Source organism: Semicossyphus pulcher, unplaced genomic scaffold, assembly GCF_022749685.1.
Source record: "Semicossyphus pulcher isolate SPU_LCO1_2020_fin unplaced genomic scaffold, fSemPul1.0.p SCAF_17, whole genome shotgun sequence".
Lineage (NCBI taxonomy): Eukaryota > Metazoa > Chordata > Actinopteri > Labriformes > Labridae > Semicossyphus > Semicossyphus pulcher.
In genome coordinates, this window is record NW_027211681.1 from 11,314,100 (window position 1) to 11,334,437 (window position 20,338).

At 43.1% G+C, this 20,338-nt stretch overlaps 2 protein-coding genes across 3 annotated transcripts in view; one reads left to right on the top strand and one right to left on the bottom strand.

Annotated features, from left to right (window-relative positions):
• Positions 1-9,742, bottom strand: part of plppr2b (phospholipid phosphatase related 2b) — a 56,079-nt gene extending 46,337 nt beyond the window's left edge. For both annotated transcript variants that reach the window (XM_069665951.1, XM_069665952.1), the window contains exons 1-2: positions 9,564-9,742; positions 5,107-5,217 (exon numbers count right to left, since the gene is read on the bottom strand). In XM_069665951.1, the coding sequence (XP_069522052.1) occupies positions 5,107-5,217 (111 nt within the window). In that variant the 5' untranslated portion in view covers positions 9,564-9,742. The remainder of the gene's footprint in view (positions 1-5,106; positions 5,218-9,563) is intronic.
• Positions 9,743-18,225: 8,483 nt separating this feature from the next.
• Positions 18,226-20,338, top strand: part of palm3 (paralemmin 3) — a 43,093-nt gene continuing 40,980 nt past the window's right edge. The window contains exon 1 of the mRNA XM_069666658.1: positions 18,226-18,617. The gene's annotated coding sequence lies outside the window, so the exon portion shown is untranslated. The remainder of the gene's footprint in view (positions 18,618-20,338) is intronic.

Here is a 20,338-nt window from a genome sequence, read left to right on the forward strand (position 1 = left end):
TAGTATAATTTTTTTTATTTACTACCCTCAAAAATCCTTTTTTACAGTGCACCTGAAATAAATGTTGACATTTAGGCGGAGAGGAAGGTGCACATTCCCGCTCATTGATCAGGGTGTATTGTATATGTTTGTGGATCATTGTGCCCTTTAAAGGACTATTTATTTACGTAAACTAAACTTATTTTTATACTTGTATACTTATATTAATTTACTTGTTTAATAATACGCATGTTTTGGTATGTCCGATATTAGATTTTTTGGAGATATCCGATATGCTGATATTTTCCAACCCTTTTTGCCGACTGTCTGTTTTGATACCGATATATTAGGCATGTGTTTTTCCATTTAATTGCAGAGAATACTAAGTCTCCCCTGTAGTGGAGCCCACCGGCAGATGCAGAAATAACGTAATACAGTGCTATTTAAAGTGTACATATTCACTGGGCAAGATAGGAACACTATTTAAACTTAGCTTGTGTACAAAATGCCAGATTTATTTCCATGTAACGTTTTCTTTTTTTAGGGTATCATCGAGCATTTAGGCGTAATTGAAGCGTTGGCCATATCTGCCGATGCCGACATGTCATTTTCATTTCATTTTCTATTATCTGCAGATACCGATAACATGCCGATAATATCGTGCATCACTAGGTTAGACCTTTGTTTATGAGGGAACATTTTGTCAAGTACTTTTGTTGAACTCCAGGTGAGCTGAAAATTGATTCCACCTGAGGCAAAGTGGCACTGATTACAGAGCTCCACCCTGATTGGTTCAAAGAAGCAGGTAACGGTATAAAGGGTGAGGGGAAATCGCAGGCTGGTTGGTCTGTGTTTGTCACTATGAAGGCTGCGAGGAGAGACAGTTTTCCTGTTATGATCATTTTTCTTTTGTGTGGCTCGCCTGAATAAATTCTTCTTGCAACTGAGAAATTTGAATTCTGGTTTTTCACCCTTTCCACTCACCCTGCCTGCAATCCACAACATGCTGACTTATATGACATTTATCAGATTTCGGGCAGCTCCATTTGGAGCGACAAAAACCTTTTTTCTCCACATACAATATGCAGTAGCACTTTGAGAATGACTGGGAGCTTGGCTCCTGGCGTGTCTACGGCAAGTTCATTCTCCAACACAAAGTGCAGATAGAAGAGAATAGGCTGGCGGGCAGTGGGTGGTGTGGGGCTTACCTCTGGTCAGAAACCGTGGCTAGCTCAAACCGAGAGCTCCCCACGAGCGGCCAGTAGACGTTTCTTGTTCAAGGTTTATTGTTAGTGGTTGAAAAGGAAATAATAAACTGGAGATAGTATGCCTCTAGTCCTTGTCATTATCAAAGCACAAAACAAAAGGTGCTCTGGTGTTGGGTCTCAATCCTCATGGTGGTTCAGCGCCAAACTTCTCACTGGACTTTGTACCCCTGCGCAACTGCTATGTGCCCACTACAGAGCTGGACTCACCAGGGAGTCCAGCTCTGTGCCCACTACAGTGGCCACCGTGGCAGAGAGAAGGACCCTGGATAAGCTGTTATCCATCCTGGACAACGCCCACCACCCTCTGCACAGCACGTTCACCAGGCTGAGGAGTGTGTTCAGAGGCAGACTGCTGTCCCAGTCCTGCTCCACAGACAGACCCCCTGACCATGAGACTGTAAAATAAGCACTGAGGTTAATCTTGCTTACCTGCTACAATCAGATTTTGTATTTTAAGAATGGATACTGTCAGGGAAATGAATAGGTCGGTGAATTTTCTGCAGATACATTCAGTATCAACATTTTTGGATTTGCCTGATAAGCTAAAGCACGTCTCCTAACTATGTTGAAAGCAAGAAACACAATTTGTTGTTGCAAATTAGCAGTACATGAACTCAGAGACTTTCAGTGTGCATCAAATTTATGTGAGGCAAAAATAAGTTGCGAGAGAAATACAACTGACGAGGCAGAAATTCCTGAGCAGGCACAAATGAGGTCATCTGCAGGGAAGCTGAGAAACGAGAGACGCGAGCCGACATGAACCGACACCTTAGAGTGTCATCAGAGGCAGCAGGGGCTGTAGACCTGAAACATTATGTGGTCCCATGCTCAGCGGCCCGTGTGCTTTACAGAGCTCGCTGTGCCACGGGAGGACGCAGCCAACGAGGCATGAGGAGGAAGAGGAGGGGAGGACGATACGCTACTCCGAGCTGGCAGTCGAGGATGAACAGAAAAGCTGGACAGCAAGAGCGCACATTGTAAAGGCTGGCAGCCAGGAATTAGCAGCTACAGTAATGATGACCATGTTTTACTATTGTTGCAGCTCGTCCCACGCTCGCCGTCTACTCCCTGTCTGCAAATCATCCGCGCAGTGAGATCTACTCCAAGAGTCCACTTGTACTCACTCGGAGTACTTTGAAACTCAGCTTCAGTACAAATTTTCACAGTCGGCCCGGCTCACACCAACTCCTCACACTCCTCCCACCCACCCAGTGTCTGAAGCCAGGCAGGAATCAGTGCTATCAAAATGACTTTTTAAAGAGGGTCCTTTGAAGCCGTGTTCTCTGTTCGGCGCCGGACCGGTCTCTTGTGTGGCGTTCGCAGCGTGACAGCGGTGACAGCAGCACCACGGAGCGAAAACAAGAGAGGAGAGAGATCCACAGAGGGAGGACGACTTGTCTGCTTTCTCTACCATGCAGCTTTATGGTGCGAAATCACCCTCCTTTAAGAAACTGAACATGGCCTATCTCACATTTTTAATGTAGTAGAAGAAGAAATGTCTGCGAGAGACAAGGAAGACAGTAGATGGAAGAAGACACGGAGGGGAAGAAAGAGATGGTGGCCAAGCATGGTGCAATGAACTGACAGCAGACCTGACGGGGCAAGAAGAAAAAGGCCGTCGTCATACAAATAAAGTGATAAAAAAAAGAGGTAACAGACAGCGAGAGACAGAAAGTCGGACTGTGAGGTAAAGAGAGAGGGAATCAGCAACTAGATCAGAGCCAGGAGTGGAGGAGGAAAGAGACTGAGTGTTTGAATTGAGAAGAAATGGCTAATGAGATGCTAATGTAACAACAAAGGAGCGAGTGCCCTCCGGGGGGAGCTATGCTACTGCAAGCTGCTTCAGTATGAACACAGACAGAAGGGGGGGGATTGAATCTTAAAATGCCCTTTATTAAACTACTGCAATGTACACAGATTCATTCGGGTGCATATACGGTGATTAAAGTCAAACTGGATTTACATCAGCCCACCTCCGGCCGTGTTGGAACAAATAAAAACAACCACTGTGAGTCTGCAGAGCGAGCCGATTCAGGTGACAAAATGGGAAACTGCAAAAAAAAAAAAACACCCCGCTCCCCTGGACTGCAGACGTTCATGACACCCTTGTGATATGAGGTGAGGAAGAGGACAAGGTGTACTTGTCACAAGAAAAAAGCAGAATTGAGGAAGGGGTGAACAGAAAAAAGAAGACGTGATGGAGACCCAAGAGGAGGCATGAGCTGGTTCGAGGCGTTGGGGAGAAAGGAGGAGAATGGTGGTCTTTGCAACAGCAGAAAGGCTCTTTGAGTGGGAGGAGAAGATGAGGCTTTACAAGTAAAGGGGAATAATGGAGAGATCCATGGCGCAAAAGATGCATTTACTCAAGGGAACAAGAGCTGGAGAGGAATGATGTGGAGGAGCTGTATGAAAAGAGGGACTGGGCAGCACTCAAGAGAGCGTCAAAGAGAATACTGGAGGAATAAGAGGAGGAGCACTGACAGATATAGGCCTAGAGATATTATAAACGCACTTTAAAAAAAATTAGGAAGCTGGAAAATCATTATAACAAGTCCACAAGAGGATGCTGAGAATGAGCCAAAGCCAGAGCACAATGAAAGGAGGTAAAAGCAGGATTAAGGTTGAGCGTAAAGCTGCAGGGATTGATGGATGTTTGTGCTACAAGGAGACGCAGCGGTAAGAGAGGTGTGTTGGAGAGGGTAAGAAGCATGTGTTGGATGAGGCACAGGGAGCAGGGGGAAAAAAAGCTACAGTACGATCTCAAGGGGACGTTGTGAATGAGTGAATGAGCACAAAGGACGAGAAGAAGAGCGAGGTTGACGAAAGTCCTTCAGGAGATTCAGACAACAGAAGAGGCGCAGTCTGCAGGTGGACTAAAGAAAGCTGCAGCCTGCTAAAGATAGTTCATGAAAGTTTTGTTTTTTTAAAACAATGCAAACTGAATGAGAAGTACATTTTACAAAGTCTGCGTTTACTTCAGTGTGTCTGAGCCGGCGGGACAAACAAACGTCCATAACTTTCTTTAGCTCCATTGTTTGCCTGTAGGCTCCGATTGCAAAACCAGAAATTCTCACTTATCTAGAGAACTTTCTGTTGCAACATATGACTCAACAAATGTTAAACTCAGGCTTGTATAAGAATAAAACATCCGACTTCAAGAGCGGGAATTCAAAAGGGAAGGCTGTATTTGAATGCCATAAAACTGCTAATTCAGCTCAGGCTGCTTTGCTTGTTGTAGCTTGGAGGACCTGGAGCGCGTTAGCAGTGGCACGGGCTAATTGGGTTTCCTTTCCTAATTAGGCCAATTAATTAGGGAATGCAGCTGAGGCCATGAGCGCTCCAGCAGGTCATTTAAGGATTACAGCGAGAGAAGACGAGTCGTGGGAAGAGCAGAGGAGCGGAAGGAAAGGAATCGAGGAGATTACGAGCAAAAAAGGTCGCTGGAGAGGGCCTTTGTTGTGAGGAAACCTCCTGCTGAATGTTATCAGAAGATTCATGAAGTGAGGGTAATTACCCGTTTGTGACGATTCAATCAATCACTTCATCCGGGAGTCAGCGAGTCGAAAACAGAGCCCGCTAATTCACAATTTATCCCAGCTGACTCTCAATGTTGTTAATCTGCCGTGAGAAACGTGATGGAGCAAAGAGAGGGAGAGGAGAGGGGGAAGACTTTCATGTGTCCATTAGTTTGCTCTTGGGTGACTCCCACCTGAAGAGTTTACAAGCTTATTTTTTAATTTCTACCACACTTTCATGTTCAACCGTGCAGCATTTACACAGCACATCGCCCATAACTTCAGCAAAGATTTGGATTTTAGACGCGAGGGAAAGGTTATCTGGTTCACGTCGAAACACTCACCTCCACAAAGAGGAAGCAGGGCACGATGTAGGTGCTGGTCTTCTGCAGGCTTGTGTCATCAGAAAGGGTCCTCATCGGCCTCCTCGGTGCCGTCAGCTGACCGCCAATCATCTGTGGGGTCAAAGGTTACACAGAGCTTAAGTTTACTTTGTTGTGTTTGTACAAAAGGATTTTGTAGGCGTAGAGCTACTGCAAACTAAATATTCAGCTGAACGTGCCAATATTCAAACTTAACATCATAAAAAACATTCGACTTATTGGGAAGGAAAGAGACTTAAAGGGCATGATTTACTCACTAAAGGGAGTCACTACTTCAAGAGTAAATACAGTAGTAGTGTATTTATGTTCAGTGCCAGGCCGAGAGTAAATCTTACGGTGAGGGTTTCATGGTCTGTTGACTCACAGCCAAGAGACAAATAATATCTTTTCATCTATAAGTTCAGAATCTATGAGTCTTCAACATGTTTAGTATTTGTCTCATGATATTCTACCAGCTATGTCAAACCTCCCTCAGGCTCTCCGAACACACAGACATGCCTCTCCTTTCTGCCAGGTGATGCAACAACACTGCTGTGTAGGACTTTTACTCATTTTGGAGGTGACTGCCTGTGATTCCTCCCAAAGCCAGCATTTAAGGTTAATAGCACTTTCAATTTAATTACAGACTAGAATCTCTGTCTCATCTAAGGCAGAAATTTAACTTGAGAAGAAAAAGTGTTGAGGTGTAACAAAGTACATTTACTCCAATGAGGTTGACTTAGCTACACTTGAGTATTTCCATGTTGTACTATGTCATGTCATTTTACTCTACCCCAATTTATCAGTCAGATAATATATAAGATTTTTGATGATAAATTCTACATATTAAAACTAATATATTATAGGGGCGCCATTTTGGCTCAGCTGGTAGAGCAGGCGCCCCATGTACAGAGGGTACAGTCCTCAGCGCACTGATCTCAGGCTCGATCATTTGGTGCAGGTCATCCCCCACTCTCTCCTCCCTACATTTCCTGTCTCTCTTTAGCTGTCCTATCAAATAAAGGCAGCAAACAAAAAAATCTGTTCCCGCCCTTACCCTTACATCACCAAATGTTGCTCCTGGCGCCTAGCAACAGGTAGCTAGCGGGCTAACTAGCGTCAGATACCTTAACCTATTGTTTCAAGGGCCCTTTTCGTTTTTTTTTAAACATGTGTAACGCTAGCTGTTCAACTGAGTTGAAAGCAAAAATGTTACATTTAAAGGTTGTGTAACAGTCCGCCATCTCGTTTGAGTTTGCGCACAATAAAGGTCGGGATATGTTCGGCCGCGTAGGCTGCACCCGATGGATCTTTCAAGGACGCATTTGTCTGAAGGTGCGTTCAAATTGGGACAGCCTTCGACGCGCTGCTGTGATGCAATCAGTCTTCAAATACGGCCTTCGAAGGCTGCAGCCCACGGATTGGTACACAGTTTATGATTTATAGCATTACTCTAGATTAAGCACTGAGCTGTACATAAAACAGTCCACCTTAATTAGCTACAACATTAAAGTGTCCTTACACACAAATTCATCAGTACAATAAATTCCTGATATACTTTTACTATTACAGTATGTTTTGATTTAAATATCAATGTACTTTTACTCTGTTAAAACAGGACTAAAACAGCATTCTTACAATGCTATTCTTATTTTTCTTCACGTAAATTATCTTAAGTACTTTTCCTTCACTGCAGTTAAGAGATGTTTCTTAATTGTAACCTTCACAGACTTGGCACAACCACCTGTTTGATCTAATTTCTCACAGTAAAGAAGGAAAACACCATGTGTCCAACTACTTAAGATCTTCAATCACAATAGTTTATACGCAGCACTTCTGACGTGCCATCCAGATGCCTCCATAAATGAACCAGAGACCTTCAACCCTGTAGATAGCACATGTGCTTTATGTTGTCAATTTTACAGATAATCACGTCTGAGCACAGAAAAAGAAACCTTTTATCATCTGGCAGCAGAGAAAAAAACATCTATTTTTATACACACACCCACAATAATATAGACACACACCTCACCCATACAGATGCCCACAAAGATGCATCAAATATGCACACACACAGATACACGCGCACACACCAGAAGTGTTGGATGGGGGAAATGAGGTTGAAAGGAGGAGAAGTAGAGTGGAAACAGAGGAGCGATGATCAAAAACAAAAGGCTGACAGAAGGAGATAAGAGAGACACAAAGTCATGATGCAGACGTTTGGAGCATCCTCTGAAGTAAAGAGGGTGGGGTGGAAGCTAGCCGACTCAGCAATGGGAAATAATCGCGATTGGAGTGGAAAAACAGGTGGAAGAAAAGAAACGGCTTCAGTCCCCACTGTGAGAAGACGAGGGGGGAGAGGTTGTTGAGGAAAGTTAGAGCAGACAGGCAGACTGTCAGATGCAAATGACTGCACTGGAGCTACATGATGTCAGCTTCTGCTCAAATTCACTTTGAATCAAACACAGTTTTTCTAAGAACTGAGGACACAGAAATTATGATTTTATCAATCATAAAGAAAACGCCCTCAGCACTCTTTCTTATAATTTAATTCAATACACCAATTGGTTCTCCCCTCAGATATCGAGCCCGGTCGCTCATCGCCTTCACAACAATTATCTCGCTGGCTTTATGGCCGAGGGGCAAATCTCTGCTGCCGTGTCAGCCCTTTCTTTAATCAATGGTCGTTTTTGGTGAGAGGGGAGGAGGCCACTTCACGATGCTGGACTGTGTCCATGTCTTCATAGTGAAACAATGACAGGGAGCACGTTTTTAATCCACTTTTTAAAGTACAACATTAAAGAGAAAGCACCAGTCGAGTCCTGTTAACTTGAACTTCGATCCTTCCTCATCTTGAACAGCTTCATCTCACTGAAAACGTCTGAAATTTGAAGATGAAAAGAAGCGACAACAAATTCAGATCCACAGAACTGTGTTCAAACTCAGATATCCTTTTAGAGCTTCTATTCAATCACATCAGGACTGCACCGAATAATGGTCAATCCAATTTTAACTCGCGGGATTTGGGGGATTTAAAATCATCATTCTGCAAAATCACCTCCGGTGCTGTCACAGCGGCCGCAAACTTGAACTTCAATTAACTGGCATTAGAGTCCCTCTTGGCGGTTTTTGTTCCACGTCACAGATTTATAATCATCGTCCTCTATTTTTAGCTTCACATTACACATGTTGATGGGCAAGATTTCTGTAAACGTATGTTCGCACAAGCTACACATACATCTGCATTTCTATATGCATTGTGCAGCTTAGTGACACACGCGCATAAGAAGAGCAGTACAAACTACACCCACTGTGTTTAAATGTGTTAATTATTCATGCAGCGGTTCATATTCTCGTTTTCACTGCTCTTTCTTCACTATCGCCTGTCTGTGCCTCGTGGGAAACACAATCGCAGTATTTTCCCACTATTACAATATAAGTACAAGCTTCTACCAGTGGTGCCTCGGCGACAGCATGACGGGCTTTCAGTGGAGAAACAGCAGTCATTCATCCTAAGTAAAGAGAGAACAGGTTGTACAAGTTAAAGCTGAAGATAAACGGATTGTAAATGTACAGAAACACACACAGACACACAGACACACACACACACACACAAAGAGGAGGTTGTGTGCTTTAACACCACATAGGCACTAAAAGCGAAGCAGCACAAGGTTGGCATGACTGATCGTCTCTTGTGTGGCTGTCCGTGTCACTCACTGTGATGTGCATCCTTAAGCTTCATGCTGGCACCACGGCAACAAAAGACCCACTCTTTATCTCACTGCCGCACACACGTACACACACACACGAGCACACAGTGACCATCATAGCAGTGTTCATTACATGTCAACTTCGATGTCTGTCCAACAAGTGGTGCTGCACAGCTGATGTCTGTGCAGTGAGAGAGAGAGACAGACAAGGATGAAGAGCGCGCGCGGGCACACACACGCACACACAAAAATACATGCATAGGTTATACTGTATTCGTATATAGTCGTTAATATATGCATACAGTATGAATATATAATTTATTTTAATATACAGCAGTCTTAATGTTGTGATAGGCTCCTTCCCCCCGCAACCCCCAACAGGATATACGGTATAGATAATGGATGGATGGATGTTGTATTAATATTTAAATGTTGTTGTGTAGTGGCCAAATACTTGAGCAAATTGTATTTTGATGCTTTAGGAACATTGTTCTTGAAACTTTCATGCCAATACATCCATTTAATTTGAGTCTAATCGAATGAAACTGAATTGAATGTAATTAAACTGAGGAAGCCTCCTGCACAGAATCGCTCCTGTGCTGCACCTCAGGTTCAACAATGTGGGTCATAAAGATGCACAATCACACTCACACACACATTCAGGAGCAACCTGTTCCCAAAAGAAGCAGAAGAAAAAGCAGAGCAGTAACTGGTTTTAAAAAGTCTCACCTTAAATCTGTCTGTGTCGCTCCTCCTGCTGCTGCTGCTGCTGCACAGTGACCGCTGCCTCCTCCGAGTCTCCGTCTCTACGAGGATTTGCTCCTGCAGCGGACTCCCATTCCTTGCTTGCGTTGTGGTCCCAGCTTTCCCCTTCTCGTCTCTTTCAAAGCAAAAAAACCAGCCCTCACTTCCGCCGCTCCGCCGCTGAGGAGCCCCTCGGCACTGAGTGTGAATAGAGAGAGATAGAGAGAGCTTGCCACACTGCCAGGCAGCCAGCCTACCAGCCAGCCGAGTCTATATCTGTCTGCACTCTGCCGCTAGGTCGCTAAGCTAAATATGATGATCTTCAACAGCACTTCAAGGCTAATTAATCAAGGGACGGGATCCACAGGCTGGAGAGGGAGGCTCCTCCGTGCAGTTACCGGTGGATGCGAGGAGAGGAAGAGAGACAGACAAGAAAGAGGAAGAGAGAGAGAGAGTGTGAGCATCTGTATGGATGTGTGTGAGAGAGAGGAGAACGGGAGGCAAAGAGGAGGAGGAGGAAAAAACACAGAGTGGGAAGAAGGAATAAGAGAATGAGACAGCTGGAGTGGAGCTGAAAAGAACCATCATGTACATGAGAGAGAGAGAGAGAGAGAGAGAGAGAGAGGAGGGACTGTGTGTGTGTGTGTGTGTGTGTGTGTGTGTGTGCGTGTCAGAGGCTGCACAGTGGCTGAAATGGTAGACACTGAGCACTTTAGGAGCTCGGAAACCACTTTGATACTGGCCGACACCATAGGGCACAGGTGTCTTTCTGGTATAACGTGCATACGTGTGTGTGTGTGCGTGTGTGTGTGTGTGCGTGTGTGTGTATTCAAGGCAGGTGAAGAAAGACAAAAGTAATCTGAAGGTACAGAGCAAAGTGTTTCGTGTTTGCTAGCAGCGTGTCTACAACTCGACAAGGGTGTCAAAAATGACAAAGTGAGCTCAGGTGAGCTGGGACAACGATCCAGCTCAGCCCCTGTGACAGTCGACTGAGGGTTAATGATGCATCGCCAAGCGGAAAAGTGGAACACGTCCTGCACACAGCCCTATGTGGGTCAGAGGCCCCCAGGTGAAAGCTCACCAGCAGCTTTTTGTGTGTATGTGCATTTGTTTATGCTGCATAATGGCATGGGTTTGCCCTCAACGAATCCTCTGTCTCCCTCAGGGCAAAAACAAAGACGGTGTGTGTGTGTGTGTGTGTGTGTTTCTGTACATGTGCATGCTTGTGTGTTCATGTGTGTTGCTCATGTTTAGACATGCTATGGCGGCCCAGATAGACAGCTGGACAGCCGGCATGTGCCTCAGGCGTTGCCACACAGGTCTGTGCTGGGATTTTAGCCCAATGGACAACGTGCGATGCTAACATGACATTCACATACAAATATACATCCATTCGATTGACTACAAATTACTGATAAGAATCTATTTTACCGCACACACAGAAAGAGTGACACACACTGTGAAATTTGTGCAATTTAAAAAATAGTTTGACACCTGTCATGTCAGCAAATATGAAGCCACAGCCAAAAGCCAGTTAGCTTAGCTCAAAGGAACGAGTGCATAAAGGGGGAACAGCTAGCCTGGCTCGTTCTAACTATAGGAAAAGCCTACAGGCACCTTTAAAGCTCACCAATTAGCATGTTTGTGTATTTCCTATTCGAGTGGGCAGACACTTCCTGGGGCATGACCCTCGGTTAAACCACAAACTTGATTTAGCTTGAATACAACAAACTTGATACAGGTTAGTTAGCATGCTTTAGGGGTTCAGGTAGTCAGATTTAGTTACCTTTTAGAGCCAAGCTAGCAGTTACCTCTTGTTCCCAGTCTTTATGCTAAGCTAAGCTAAGCAGCTGTTGGAGGTAACTAAACATAAAACACAAAACTTATGCCAAAAGTGGTAAATATGGACTGAATGTTCAAAGTGCCTTCTAAAGCTGCACAACTATGACCAAAAAGACAATCATATCATATTAAGATCACAATTGTTAATCATGATGATTAACTTTTACATTTTTCTTTATTGTACTTAGACATTTAAATAAACAGAGCAACACTTTAAGCTCTAATTAGGTTCTTTACCTGAATTTGGTGCATCTCTAAAATATTAATAAAATCGTACCAAAAATTGCGCTTGCATTGGTAATTTCAGTCTGACTTTAAGAATTGGGTGGATATGGTGCTGCCTGTACAGCGTCCCTGTTATGGATGTCTGACTTGATGCTGGACAAGGATGAGTAGTGACAATATTCCTCTTGGCCTTCATACACTGATCATACTGCACTTTGTGATGTTTTTTCAGCTGGTTGAGTTAGTTAGTAAGTTAGTTACTTTGCGGCGCAGACATAGGTTTATTGCACTTTCTGCATATTATTTTTCTTGGACTAGTGGGCAACCAGCTCTAGGCTACATCCTAAACCACAGCCGCCCGAATGTCAACCTATTTCTTTAAAACTTTGTGGCAGTAGATATGATCTCCTCTCATATTTAACCCCAAAGTGAACAACAAATGAGCAACAACTTAACCAGGTTCACGAATTCCCTATCCCTTTGAAATCTGGTTTGAGAGGGCCACTTGTGGTAAAGTGTGTCAGAGTACGCCATTGAGAGAAATGAGATCTGAGAACATTAGGAGGACAAGGAAACTGTGCGACATCTCTCTCCCTCTCCTTGTCTCATCCAAAAAACATTTCTTTCAAAAGACTTTCAGCCAAATGTGTGAGGGAGCAGCATTATAAAAGCTTCCCACCCTCTCACTGCACTCAAACAAATCACTCACAGCTGGAGAGGGACCCCGGACCACTCTCCGTAAAGTGTCGTTTTTTTTTACTGAGAATGATGGATAAAGCCACGTGGTGTCACAGATGTCATAGTTACCATGGCAACTCACTGCATTCATATAGTGGGATGACAAGCGAGGAAATTGGCATAGGCAGAAATACACACACACTTACACATTTAATAGCGCACATACACTGCAGATGGAACAAGAGCCACTTAAGACTGGCCCCGCTCACACACCATTGAATCCCTAAACCTAAATGAAACGTCGCTCACATCTCGCACAAAAGCAAAGCTAATGTAGCTAACCTGTCTCAATGCAAGTTTTAAAATTGAATGACTTTTAAGGCAGGATTAAATCGAGCAAGCTGAGGCACTGCAATAGCTTCCTCTCCTCTTACTCCTCTCACTATCATCATTCTTACTGCGACTTGAATAAAGTCCACTCAAGCCTTCCCCCATTGTAAGTTTCAATCACATGTAGGCATTGTGGCAAAAGCATCACCTGTAAAGCAAGTGGACAATTTCAACAGATACAACTTTTCTTGCAACACTTGCACCGGCTTGCTGCAAGGACACGGAAACAACTGACTTCAGCGACTGTAACATTATCTGTCTTTTACAGCCTCCCGCAGGTATATTATCTGCTCCTTCACTCACTTTAACTCATACTGTGCAGGTGTGCTGTCTTCGGTAGCATCCCTCCTTCACAGCTCTCTGGACTTCTACATGCATGCATGTGATACAATAACTTGCAAGCATCATATATTATAATGTCAAGATTGAGAGAAGTTGTCAAAGTCAAGGGCGAAACAGGGCAGGTAAGATGCTGTAGGGCTGCATTGCCTGCGAGACACGAGACACGCAAGCACACACATGCAGTACACCTGCCCCCACACACTCCTTTAAGCACAGTACCCTCTGGGAAGTATATATATTGGACAATTTTGCATGTTATGATCTACTTCCAAGTAAGTATTGTGTCCTGATTCAAGGTAGTGGAGGCTGGGCTTGTTGGTCAAATATGAAGTACAACTTTCATCAGGGAAACAGAGTTCATCTTCTTCTACGGACCAGCAACTAACACTTCCAAACTTTTGGCTATAACTAATATAACTTTATCAAAGAAGGATCCTATGGCCACTTGTAGTGTATAATAAAGGGTGTCGAAAATACAGTTAGAAATTTTTTTTTGATAAATGACTGTCTTTCAGCTCTTGATGTTCTGCCCCAAAACTTAACTGCTTTTGTTCACTGTCATAACTATTATCAGGGGTTTTTCAACAGCCACAGGCAGGTTATTGCACATTGTACGTTACCTGCTGAACACCTACCAGCAGACTGACAAAGTAGCGGTTGAACAGAAGGGCTGCCTCTGCAGGATGTGTAAAATCATTGTGTTCTTATTCCCAAGGCTGTTTCACGGCCCTCAGCCTGTACGGATGCACAGGGTATCCTTCAGGTATCCTCTTGCATGAGCAGGTATTTAAAGTAACTGATGTGTCAAACAAAACGGGACCTTCGTAAAAGGTGGACAGGAGTTGAAGGCCTGTGTTCATAACTGATTTTTACAGCGAGCTTGTTGTTCAGAATGTTCCGTTCTGTATGGGAAACATGAGGTGCTTCGCATGGATGGAGAGTTTACCGCGTCACTTTAGATTTTAATGCGCCAGAGACGCAGGACGCATTACCTGGCAACATCACTGTCTATATTTAGAAATAAAAGAAGCGGTGATGGCGGTCACATAACCACGGCCATGCGGTCACCGTCACAGCCCTAGTTATCAGACGCAAACCATGTAGCCCAACATTTAACACTGGCATGACTGTTCTCCGTCTACATATGTACACATCCATAAACATATAGGTAAGTACACACAATAGGTATGTTCACACTTGCATAACAGGCCCTCGGGTGGCTGAGCGGTTTGACAAGTGTCGTTCAGCTGGATCAACACAAGCTGTTTGTCGACTAGCATCTGAAAAACATATGCAGCCTCACATGAGACATACACCTGACAATAGAAACCACTGGCCTTGTTCCCTTTTCTACGTGTGTATTGTACACAACACAAACACAAAGGACGCTCTTTTTACAGTGTGCTACACAAACACATACATGCGCGCACACCTGCCAACAGAGAGCGTTTAGAAGATGCTGGTATGTATGAACAAACAGGTACAAAGCACAGGCGCGTAGTATTGTTAAGGAAATGTTGCTTACAAAAACCTGAAACCCACAAGCGCACACTCACACACACACACACACACACACACAAAACACAGCGGGACTGTTTTGCCGTATTGTTGAGGGAGAGCTGTGTGATACGTGAGCATGTGTGCTCCCACTATCTGACTGTTCTTGTGAAGGCTCGCTCTTGTCTTGGGGAATCAGAAGTAGGCCGAGTCAGAGGATGTGCTCGTTTCATACACCATCGCTGTGGATCACAGCCAAGGACATTCTCATATCAAATTTCCATGCTGGGGAATTTCAGCCATAAAGTATTAATCAGATTTTTAGCAAAATGGGATTATAAAGAAGATACAGCACGGGTCAGCTAATCGGTAATTCATGTGGATAAAACACTGACCGTCACCAAAGACGCTGTTACACGAGTACTTCAGGGGTTCATATCTCAGATTTGGCTGTATTAAAAAAGCAATTAATCAGGAGAAAATGAGCCTGAAGTATATTGTGGTATAAATGAAATATGAGTAAGCTATAATGAAATATACATAAAAATAGCTTGGCCTAGTTTCATCTCATGGAGCTACAGTAAAGGGGAGTTAAATGGTGCCTTTGGTCTGTCCTTGCTGCCACTCATGAACAAAACCTTTTTATTCTTACAGGTTTAGGGTCAGTGAAGGTATCATGTGACATCAAGTAATACAGGCCCTCAAAGAAATGGTCCCTTCTTCAGGGGACCCAAATAAAGTGCAGTTGCAATTACATGCAAAATTCAATAGCAATACATTTCAATGAATTTTGCAAACACTGTGTTGGACTTGAATTAGGTCTGGGCAATGTGTCAAAAATGATAATCACAATAATATTTTCATCATTAATCATTATCAATATTTATCAGTGTAATATAAAATGTCATAATACTGACAGTTTAGAAAGCATCCTGGTGACAGCAGAAGCCAGAAGAAACCAGAGGCTTCAGGGTCTCTTCAGCGGACACGTCACATCCGGGGGGCTGAACACCGAGCTGCTGCTAACTTACTTTTGGTTTCTAGCTTATCTTGGTCTTTGGTTAGGATTCCTTCAGTGCTCATCATTTACAAGTTTCTTACCTCGAGGATGGCGATTTATCAGGTAATTAAAAATGAAAATGTTCCGATCCTGGTAAGTACAGATGGACGCATGCTGTCTAAATCATTTGTCACTTTTGAGATATTGAAACCCATTCCGTCTTAATCATTTCTCAAGTTTGGGAGGATAGTGAGAGTGCACTTTTATTTGTCCTCAGTGCCACTCATTTTTTTGTCTTTTCCAAAGTCATCCACTTTCTTTAGTTAGTTTAGTTCTTTAGTTTAAAAAGGAGAGGAATCGGCGTGTAAGTGGGACATGCAAGCAAGAAACTGTAGACTGGTTGTTTCAACAATGTTGATTTTGGCGCCTCCTGTGGAGAAAGCTGTACCTCTTATCTCTTTGCTTATTTTGTCCTGTTCATGCTCAAGTGTCAATCTTATCCTGCTTTCTAACAGTCATATGTATCACTCACTTTAAAATTTTGCCCTGGAAAATGTAAACACAGGCAGCGTGCAGTTAATCGCTGCGTCTGACACCTACCCCCCCGCCAGCGGTTTCAGGCATTTAAAATAACTATATAGAAATAATCAATAATAATCTTGTTGCTGATTGTTGGTTAACTTTTGTAGGTCATTTAGAGCAGGGGTTCCCAACCCTTTTGACTACACGTACCAGAGAGTAGCAATAATATTTTAACCGGGGAATCCTTGGCTCTGTGCGGTTGTATACTTCACACAGCCCATTCGACGATTCTAACTCCGCGTATGTTTGGAATGTCACAGGCCGGGTTTCGCAGCCTGGTACTAAACGGCTTACGGCCCGGTACCAGTCCGTGGACCAGGGGTTGGGAACCTCTGATTTAGAGTAGTCAGAATTAATTTCAGTCTGTTTCATAACCAGCGAAAAAATCCTCACAGGAGCTTTAATATTAGCGGTGTACTACCCCTGTTAGATCTGGGTAAATAGGACCATGGTTTATCACCTTTATCAACATAAACTTTATCACGATCTGGTATCAGGATTATTTTGTCGCCCAGCCCTATCTTCAATGTAAAATAAGATAAACTAGGGTTTGGATTTGCATAAGTAAATGTAATCACAACTTCCTAGAGAATATGCCAATCTGTTCTTAATTAGAAGTAATTGGTGTCACATACTGTGCAACGAAAAAATACAAGGAAGCAAAGCCAGGAACACAACACAGCATACTAATGTGGAAGTGTAATTCTGCATCACAGCATACCCAGATGGATGTGTGGAATGGTGTGTGTGGTGTATTTAAATTTTACAGACCTTAAAAATCAACTAACAAAAACGTACCTACCTACCTTACAAGAATGACGCACATCTCCCAGTAACTTGAAAGTTGGTGGAAATGAAAACTTTGGATCTTGCAGCCAACTGGGATTTACGATAGATTCCCACGGTGACCCTGGATCACAGAGAGGGCGGAAAAAAACATCAAAAGAAATCCATAGAAGCTTTTCAAAGCATACCTGCAGCATAATACACTATTTCTCATCTGTCACTTCAAAACCGTGATATTTCCCAGCCAACAGGTTCTTTAATTAACATGTGCAGAAACACAGCACAGTGAGCCGATTAACCCAGCAATGAATGTCGTAAATGGATGTAACATACGGTTTAGTCCAACAATAAGCAGCTACTATGAATAACTAATTTTCTCTTTAATGTCACCAAATGAATTGCATTATTGTCCTCTTGCTTGTTGTCATTATTTGAGCGTTTACACCCTTCAAATTCCTTCCTTTCCATAAAAAATAATGAACTAGCAGTGCTTGTTAGTGCTGTTTGGTTGTAGAAATTGTAAAATGCTAATGTTGCAGATGCAAATTAGGCCAAATCCACCTCTAAACACACATGACAGCAACCCAAAAAAGCACTGTATTATAAGTAATGTAAGGCAATAGCTTAACGCCCATATTCCTTTTCATGTTAAAAGGCAGGGCAGGATGTTGAATCCATAATTTGAGCTGAGTGGGATTTTACACTTCAGAGGCGCCCTTTCATTCAGAGAAACTTTTTGCATTACATGTAGGAGGTTTGCCCTTTTTCTATTTCTAACTTTTATTAATGAGATATAATTAATAAGCATGACCTTTTTGAAAAGATTCAACGTTTCTTTAAAATGACTTCTGGTAACTTGTTATGGCCTGGGGCAGCTACAAGTCAGACAACAATGTAAAAATAGATTTGTGGTTTCATCCAAACATGTACTGAACATGATAAATGATGAAAAAATAAGGATATTACAGCACTTACTTTCGCATAGTAGATACATTATTTTGACTCCTACATACAGAACAGACAGAGCTAACATAGCTCGCTTGTTTTAAGGCTGGCAGGGGCCAAATAATAAGTTAACATTGCAGTAAGCTTTCTCTCCAACAACATAGTCTTCATTCACCACCTGGCATGTTATACTTTGCATATAGAAAGCATATTAAAATGTTGCGTTTGATGAAAGCTGTTTATATGCTCTGCAGTCATTCTGAGAGACAACAACAGGAAACATGAGGCTGCTGCTGCTGTGCTGTGCTGCTGCTGCTGTCTGGAGGGCTGGCCTCACCGTAATGACTGGAGTCAGGTAACCACCGGACAGACAGACTCTTTTCCCCTCTCAAACGGGCTCAGACACGAAGGGAGGCGGTGGGAGCGGCTTTTCGCGACTTTTTCACCTCGTTTTTTAATCAATGCGTCGACTTTTTCTCTAAAACAAAACTTAAGGAGCTGTAAAAGTTTGATAAACGTAGCTACGCGTGGTTCATGTGACGAGCGTGGCGTTTGGGGGCTGAACGTGGAGGCTACTCAGGTGTTCATCCGCGCGAGGACGTTTTAGCTGTAGCTTGTTCTTTTTGCAACTTAGAAGAAGGATTTCTCTGCTTTTTTGTCGTGTTTTCAGTGTCCCCACTTTCCTTTTTGGTTTCGTTTTACGTTTTCGGTTCATTGGACTTATAATACATCAAGTGGACAAGTTTTAACAGGTAAGTTTGTTCAATATTTTGAACATTTTTTGGCAGGAATTTAAATAAGGTTTGGTGTAGCCTAATAAGTAGTCGGTTGACACTTTTGAAACTGGGCCAGGAGGTGGAAGTGAGCCTGGCCAGAGTTGGACAGCCACAGCAGCTGTTGACTTGTCTGACCTCTGTTAAGCATTACTCAACGAAGAGTCACACAATGATTAAAAAAGCCTTTGAAATGTAACTTGACTGTTCAAACTTCACAAGTTAAAGTCAAACTGTTTTCTAACACCCTCTCCTCTCTTAAATTCTCACCCAAACTTAGAAATAAATACCCTACATTTTGCACTTAATTACACAAGACAGTCTGACTGCAGGATAGGCTACTTACTTTTAATGCGCAAAGTTGTTAGTTTACAATGGATATCTTATCATAGTTAATGTAGTTATTATCTTATACCATGATGTTTGTACAGCAGCCTATCATTTCCTTCAGCATAAAGACTATCTGTAGCTTTTTTATTGCAAGTGTTTTTTATCAGTGCAGTTTTATGAGTAATTAAGTCCGAAAGCCTCGAGCCTGCAGGCCGTTTACAACAGTTTATGATGCATTGAAGATAGTAGTGCTATCTTTTGACACTTTCCTTGCTGCTGCTGCTGCTGTTGCTGTTGCTGCTGCATCTCCGTGCCACACATATCACACCCCTACAAATCATACAGTCTCTGATCTCTGAGTTTCAGATTTAACCACACATTTCCTTGTCTAACCCTCATATGTATGTCTGTGTTACTTTGCTGTCTCATCACTTTAAAACACTGGTGCCAAGTCTATACTTAAGCTTCATTAGAACAAGCCCATTTCTGCCCGAAACCCCATCAAACAAATGCTGCGTAGCATGCAGCTAAGAATGCAGCTAAGCATACTGATTTACAAGCAGAGATCCCTGCAGGAGCTCCTGACGTTGCTCTTCTTCTGTCAGGCTCAAGAACTCAGAGCCTTGAGGCCGTATCTGGGGGTGTTACTCCCCTCCGTCTTAATTTGACTCTCAGGAAAGAGTTGCTTTCTTGAGGGTTTGTTAACAAGCGTACTTATGCCCAAGGTTTCAAAGAGAAGCTGCACATAAAAGATCAGTGCACAGGATGCATGTAAATATAAATGTCACAGCAGCCAAAGAAGAAAGCTGATTACAGATCAGCACTGCTGCTTTATGACGCTATAAATAGGACAATCACTGTAGTGGGAAAAATAGTGAAATGCACTTAAGACGGTGTCACACTCAGACAAGTCTTCCTGTTGTAAAACACGCAGGAGAAGGATGAGCCTTGAAAGAAAGCCATGTCTAAGGTGCTATAATAATGTTACTTCGAGTGGTCTGATCAGCTTTTGTCTGATCTTTGCACAGGGCTGTGATACATCAGCTTAATGTCCTTATGTCACTGTGGTCACTCTGTCATTCTGCCGTCATATTTTCAGCTGCCAGACTCTGAGTGTTGTCTTGACTGTGAATGTTGTGAATTCTGGGGCACATTTTGGTCTTAATAGCTCATAAAGCTCTCTGCTGTCTTCTGTGATTTGTCAGCGAGCCGATCTGTCTGCTCCACTCATTCATCTTTAACTGAAGCTATGAAACATATATGACATTTATTTTAAAATTCAGTCTCAGGGATAGAGCGCTGTCCCCCCCCGGGCCTCCAAGCCCCATAATTTAGTGGTCACATCTTGTTTGGCGGCCTTATTGAAGCTA